Below are 7,106 nucleotides of genomic sequence, written 5' to 3' on the forward strand. Positions count from 1 at the left end.
CATATTACACTAATATTATATACATATATATATATTCATTATGTATGGAATACTTAGGAGTTCAAAAGTAATTGAGATATTACAAATTATTAAGCACATCAACTATAGTAATTTATCAGCTTCCCCGTCGTCGGATCTTCTTTGGCGATGCTTGTACGGAGATCGTCATGAAATTCGCCCTTAGGATTTATGACTTCATCGAGCAGGAATCCGTATATAGCTTCTTGAATTGCCCTGATCCGAGCCATTTCAATAAGTTCTTCTTTCATCCACCAACGCTGTCACATTTTTCGATAAAAAAATAAGAATAAAAAATAATGAATTAAAATAATGAGCAGATGTGATTGTGCTCACATACATTGAATGCCTCCACTGTCATTTGCCCTTTTTCACTTGCAAAAGAGTTGATCCACTCGCATACGTAGTATCCACATAAGTTGTTTTCTTGTTCCTGTCTCCAATACTATGGACAAATGTGGCTTACGATATATAATTTTTCTGATGTTTATTGCAAATGACATTAGTAGCGATAGTATATTCATACCAGAAAATCATTCACCCAACGAAGAGGCTCGATTTCACCTATGGGCAAGCCTATGTGTTTGCGGAGGTAGCGACTCCATGCAGTATTTACCACTTCGATGAGATCTTGGTACTTTGATTTATCTTGCCTTAACGAGTCGTACACCAAGACCTTGTGCTCCTCAATCCGAATACAAAGCAATATCCAATGAAAGCTGTGCATATACATACGCATAACCAATTAATGTTGATTATAATAGTTATTAAATAGTATTATTAATACGAAGGGATTGAAAAAAAGAGGCTAACAAAGAACGACTCACTGATAGTTGTATGACAAGAGAATGAAGGGACACATGCTATTCTTACGCAACCCCCTATATATAACATTGACTATTTCTTCAGGCTTTTGCGCTACCGATTTCTCGTGTATAATATCGGGGTCGAAGAACCCGACGTTATGAAAGTTCTTCTTCCGGCAAATTTGAATTTTTGACCTACGGGACACAAGAAAAACGGGGATCAGTCAACACACAAGGCTAAAATAATGAAACGAGAGACAATACTTACATGCACCATACACTCACGAGGGTCTTGTGAAGGACATCTTGATGGTATAAATCATAAAGTGCTGCAAACTCGATATATACATCATCTGCCCCCCGCCAGAAATACTCATCTTTAATCCGAGCTGGGAACATCTCTAATTCATTAGTTTTAGATTGCACGGCATACCATTTATGTAACTCAGTCATTCTCGTTGGTAGGAATGGTAGCAACTCTGGCCATATCAAAGGTTCACCAAGTACAAACTTTTTCTTGCCGCGTGCATTCTGTAGGGCCTCCCCAAGCAATTGAGCCCTTGTTAGATCAGTTTGCAATATCATCCCAGCCATGGTCAACGGATCTCTTGATTCATCGGGACATTCTTCACGCGGCACTATCAACGGAGGGATCGATTGTTTGGACTGCTCTCCGAGCTGGGGAACGGTCTTTGCATTAATCCGCCGATTCTTGGGGTTGCTGTAGCACTTTCTGATCTGCCGATCATAATCCGACTCCCTTTCTTTCTCCTTGGTGGGATCTTTAATGAAGTGTTTAATGAAGTGTGCCTTTGCAACCAGATCTATTTCTGGCTTCTTGTTCGCAGCCTCCCTCAGTAGTTTGCGTTTCAGCAAGAAGGTTTGAAACGATTCTTCTGCCTCTTCCTCTTCTGGAGCCTTCACTTTCTTCTTTCTTTGCTGCTTATGAGATGGCTGGACCGAAGGTACCGTGTATGCCTTCTGTCGCCGACTCTGATTCTGTTGTGCGGCTGGTGATGATGCCGGAATTGGCTCGCTTTGTGCGGCTGGTGATGGCGGATCCTGTGCGGCTGGTGATGGCGGATCCATGCTGGGTCCCGTGCAGGCGGTGGAGAAGGTGGGCCAACACTAGGATTCCTGTCAGCTAGCGTTGGTGATCTTTGCCTTGAGCATCGAGCGGAATCTGTGGCTGCTTGCACCGAGCGGAATCTGTGGCTGCTTGCACCAATCTTATGTCGCGCTTTGGTCACGCGATCCATGTGTGTACGGCATGTTGTAGTTCTGTTTCTTCAGGACCTATAGGGATCGGGAGGTCCATGTCTTCCCAGCGTTCTTCAATAATTTGGTCAACAAAGACTCTGGCGAATCCTTCAGGAATCGGCTGGCAATGTATTGTCCCACCTTCTTCTTGGAGTTCCACATAACCCTCAGCACAAACTTTGAGCTTTTTTCCATAAAGAACCTGAAGCTCACATTGGGTCCTAACGGTGATGTCGTCAATGGGGTCCCTCGGCCTGTCAGCACCCAAATTAGGGTGCTCTGTGGAAGCAACACTGCTACGACGCTGAGAAGGGGGGCTGACCTCCACATTGGCAGCTGGTTGGTCCGAGCATTGCCCAACTGTTGCCTCAAGTGACATTATCCGGTTTTCTAGACTACGGATCTTCTCTGTCACTACTGCCTTGCTTCTGCATCGGTTTCGGTAGGTTTCGAGATCTCCGGAAAAGCCATATTTACATGGAACTACGCCCACGCCTCGGGTCCGTCCAATGTGTTCCGCATTCCCAAGAGCGTAAGTCAGCTCGTCATTCTCTCTGTTGGGCTGGAAGGTTCCTTCTTCCGTACGCCTCATTGCGTCGTCGAGTCTTTGGGCAGCCTCTCTTAGTACGTCACTAGTCACAAACATTCCGGTGTCGGGGTCTAGTGTGCCTCCATGAGCATAGAAGTAATACCTTGCTCGTTCGGGCCAACTCAAGGTCTGCGGTACGATTCCTTTTACAATTAAATTATTTTCCATCTTTTCCCATTTCGGAACAGCAACTTTATAACCTCCAGGCCCATGTCTATGGAAGTTTGTATTTTTGCTAGCATTCATTTTGCCTTGAATCGAGGCTGCCATGCTGTCAGCACTGTGCTTGTAATTCACGAATTCATTCCACCACTCTCGTTGCTTCTTCCAGACTTTATCAAAATCTGGTGTGAGACCCTTGTTGACAAAGTTTGCCACCAATTTTTTCTTGAACGAGGCAAACTGAATTGCCATCTTCTTAAATGCCCATCCCTTTACTTTGTTAGCTTTGCCTAGGGGAAAGTTGAAGTGTAACGACACCTCTTTCCATACCTCTTTCCATAACAAATCTTTCTCTGAATCTGGCACGATATCTTCAGGTCGATCAGAGACTTTATTTTTCTTCCAAAGCTTGTACTTTATGGGGACGCTTTCCCTAATAAGATATCCCAATTGATTTACAAATGTCGTCTTAATTTGACCAGGGGCTAGTGGCTCGCCGGTTGCTTCGTTGATCTCCGTGATGGTCGTACATCATGCCATCTTCCTCTTGGAGCCACATTTCCGTTTAGGCTTCGTCGATCCTGATGCCTGGAAGAATCGCAAATTTATCAAGCGGGTTGCTAGCAACTAGTGGACGTCGCGGCAGGTATGCGTAACCTTCATAACCCGCAAGCAAGGGTTCCAGATCGAAAATTATCATGATATTAGGTAACTTATTGACTGAAACATTCATAAGAATTTTTAGCTGGAGCACGACTGCTTACACAAGGACTGAAATCATCAACAAAGCTAGCAACATAACACAAATAGTTCGCAGCTGGGCCGCGTGTGTCACAAACAATATCTTGCTCCTAACATATATATTGACAAAACGTTTATCCTGATGCCTGAAAGAATCACTAAACTTTTATATCTCGGCTTCCTCGACATTTTCTTCTTCCTCCCCACTAATATCTTGCTCCTCGTCGCCATGATAATGCAAGTTTAAAAATTGGCTGCCATCTTTCTCGTCCTCATCAAACTCTGGAGCTATGTGCCCAGTACTACCACGAATGAGCTCGTGCATTAACTCGTCTTGGTTGTCCGTAGGATCCATTTCCACTACCTGAAACAATAAAAAACAAAGAGAATGCATAAGCCCAGTTGTCAACTGCCATGGATAATCTCCCATTATCTGTCACCCTTTGGAAGTTAATTAAATTTAGTTAACTATATATACTTGAAGCTCTAAGCAAATAAGGGACAACAGATTGCATTTTCAACACAACCGATTGACAGTAACATAAAGTCTACATTAGCTAGCCCATAGCACAAAGCAAACATCACATGGCTCAATTAGTAAAAAAAACAGGGGCACAAATCACAAAGCAACTAACATATGATGGTATGAGATGATTTTAAATGGCAGAGCAGAGTCACGCACAAGTAGTCAAGCAAGCACTAGAGGCACATGCAACTAGCTAATTAACCAAATAATGAGTGGGCGGCGGCCACATGCAACTAGCTAATTAATTTGTCAACAGAAGGTAATTTTGTTTTTCCATGTCAAAAAATACTTTGGAGATTTCCTTCCAACATTTCAGGTTCCGGCAGCCTTTGAAATAAATCTGATGTTTTCATGCTTTCTGTCATTCAAATATCAGAAGATTTGAATGACAGAGGAAGCACCATCAGAACACCGCATGGGTGACAGAGCTTAAGGAAATGTCACTAGGTTGTCTACCATAAAGAAGAAAGTTCCTTTGATGTGGTGACATAAACTTCATACGTTCTGTAAAGAAATGGCTAGAATCATCACTTTTCCTTTGTCGACAGACACAAGGGCGTGTCCTATGTATGAGCTACTGGAAGTCTGGAAGTGAAAATGGTAACAAACAGAAGGGTAGTATCTGTGCTAGAATGCAACTCCATTCTGCTGTTCAATCTGCCGATGCAAGAACCACCACACACTACCAGGCAACAAGTATAGATACAATTTAGTTTGCACCCACAACATCATGCGCTGATGGCTGACGATGCAAATGTACAAATTGCACAACAATCTTGTTCTTTGCCGAACTACTAATATAGTACTAACTATACAAACATAAAGAAGAATTCCACTCAGTTGTCGTAACAATCCAACCAGGCAGCATCAAAGAGGGCAAATGACTTGTTTCTCAAATCGAAATTAGTTTGAATACTGGTTGTAAGTAGTCATGGTGCACTGAAAACCCAAAAAGTAACCTCTTCATCATTTATAAGTGTATCGAATCAGTCAAACAAGCAAGCACTCTGAGATACAAGAAGAGCTAACTAATCAGGAAATCAGCTAGTAATGGTATGTTTCTGACGATGCCCAGTCTCAAGGAGCAGTTGCAGATTGATTCTCGGTAAGCCAAAACAGAGAAACACTATCGATCCACACACTCACTAAATACCGACCGTCACACCTCCATTGGGGAAGAAGCAGATCAGAATCAGATGAGCCCCTTGTTCCTGCAACAAGATCGCGCCGCGGGTCATCAGTGAACGCGAGCGCCGTGGATCTCACGCAAGTGGCCGCCGCCCACACGGAAAAAGGAACTTGCAAACATGTATAAATCAGTATAATCAACATTGTCTAACCTCGAGGGCGGCAGAGGACGAGACGAGGCCGGTCGGTGATGCACGCGCGGCCGGGGACGGGGAGGTCCGGACGGGCCGGGGACGCACGCGCGGCCAGGGACGGCGGCGGTGGCGCGGGCGAGACGACGAGGTCCGCGTCGGGGCAGGGCGGTGTAGGGTAGGGGCGGCGTCGGGGCAACGAGGAGGCCGCGGCCGGGGACGGCGGCGGCGCCGGCGCGACAGAGGATGAGATGAGGGCGGCGGCGGCGCGAGTGATGAACGTCGATCTGAAGAAGGGCGAAGTGAGGGAAGAAGCCGGATCTCTGTATTTGGGGGCAGAGTGGCGAGGTTAGTGCCGGCTAGCATTATCAGCCGGCACTAACGTGTCCCCGTGATGTCAGGATGGACCGGTTAGTGCCGGCTGGTTCTTCTAGCCGGCACTAACGTGCTCAAGTTAGTGCCGGCTCGCAAAACCAGCCGGCACTAATCTGCACCATTTGGCGGGAAACAAGCCAATTCTATTTTACCCTAAACTTTTAATATTTACAATAATATAACACAAAATTATTTGTAATAGGCTTAATAATTAGAATAATATAACAAAAATTGATATCTTAAATTTTTTTAGCATATTATTAATTATATCTACACCCTAACAGTAGTAATCAAAGTAAATTAATAAATATGCTTATGTGTAGCTTATAGAGTTTATAAGTGTATATGTTTATGTTATTCGTAAAAAATCGAAAACATTTCATTTTCATTCATGCAAAAATATTCAAAAAACTTTTCAATAGTAGCCTATACAATGATGTAATCAGTTCGCAAATTAGTTGATTCTTTGTTTGTAATTTAATGTTTCAATGCTTCTAGTAATGCAAAATTAGTGAACGTAAATAATATTTATACCATGCAAAAATATAATATTATCTGAAGATGATATTGTGTCCTAATTGGACAAATAGTATCGAGAATTGAGATAAATACGATGCGGTGCGTTATATTACATCACTGAATGAGAAAATACAATATATAACTTATATAAAACTACTACTCATTATCATTATGTACTGGAACATTAATAATCTTTCTTTTGACGAAAGTGCCTTGAGCGTGATCACGGCGTAAGTAAGGTGTGTCCTCTTTGGATAAGAGGATGCTAGGGTCAATGTCAACTGAGAATGGAGGAAGGTCATCAATCTGGTCATAATCTTCCGAATTGTCCAAAATATCATCAACTCCAACAACTTTTCTTTTTCCTGGAAGAACTATGTGCCGTTTCGGCTCATTTCCAGTCTTGTCTGCTTCAGGCGTCTTATCCGACTTCTTCTTCGGTTTGCTCGACATGTCCTTCACATAGAACACTTGTGTCACATCCTTGGCTAGAACGAATGGTTCATCTTTATATCCAATCTTTTTAAAGTCAACTATGGTCATCCCATACCGGTCCTTCATTATGCCTCCTCCAGCCACCCATTCGCAACGAAATAAAGGGACAACTATGGGTCCATATTCAAGTTCTCATATCTCCTCTATGACACCATAGTAGTTGTTCTTTTCTCCATTAGTGTTTACTATACACATACGAACACCACTATTTTGGTTGGTGCTTTTTTTTGTCTTGAGCTCTCGTATAAAATTTATACCCATTGATTTCGTACCCTTGGTATTGCTGGATAGTGATT

At 43.1% G+C, this 7,106-nt stretch overlaps 1 protein-coding gene across 1 annotated transcript; it reads right to left on the reverse strand.

Annotated features, from left to right (window-relative positions):
• Positions 1 to 3,741: 3,741 nt before the first annotated feature.
• LOC120695325 lies at positions 3,742 to 5,787 on the reverse strand. Its single transcript, XM_039978604.1, has 3 exons — positions 5,443 to 5,787; positions 5,260 to 5,313; positions 3,742 to 3,940 (listed from the first exon to the last, which is right to left on the reverse strand). The coding sequence occupies exons 1-3, from the start codon at positions 5,785 to 5,787 to the stop codon at positions 3,743 to 3,745; spliced, it is 597 nt and encodes a 198-aa protein (XP_039834538.1). The 3' UTR covers position 3,742.
• Positions 5,788 to 7,106: the final 1,319 nt, after the last annotated feature.

The sequence above is a fragment of the Panicum virgatum genome, chromosome 2K (assembly GCF_016808335.1).
Source record: "Panicum virgatum strain AP13 chromosome 2K, P.virgatum_v5, whole genome shotgun sequence".
Classification (NCBI taxonomy): Eukaryota; Viridiplantae; Streptophyta; class Magnoliopsida; order Poales; family Poaceae; genus Panicum; species Panicum virgatum.

Coding starts and splice junctions, on each gene's coding strand:
- LOC120695325 (XM_039978604.1), bottom strand. CDS start 5,787: ATGCTAGCCGGCACTAACCTCGCCACTCTGCCCCCAAATACAGAGATC. Junction 5,314..5,442: donor CGTCCTCTGCCGCCCTCGAG/GTTAGACAATGT, acceptor ATCTTGTTGCAG/GAACAAGGGGCTCATCTGAT. Junction 3,941..5,259: donor TCCCCAATGGAGGTGTGACG/GTCGGTATTTAG, acceptor TTATTGTTTCAG/GTAGTGGAAATGGATCCTAC.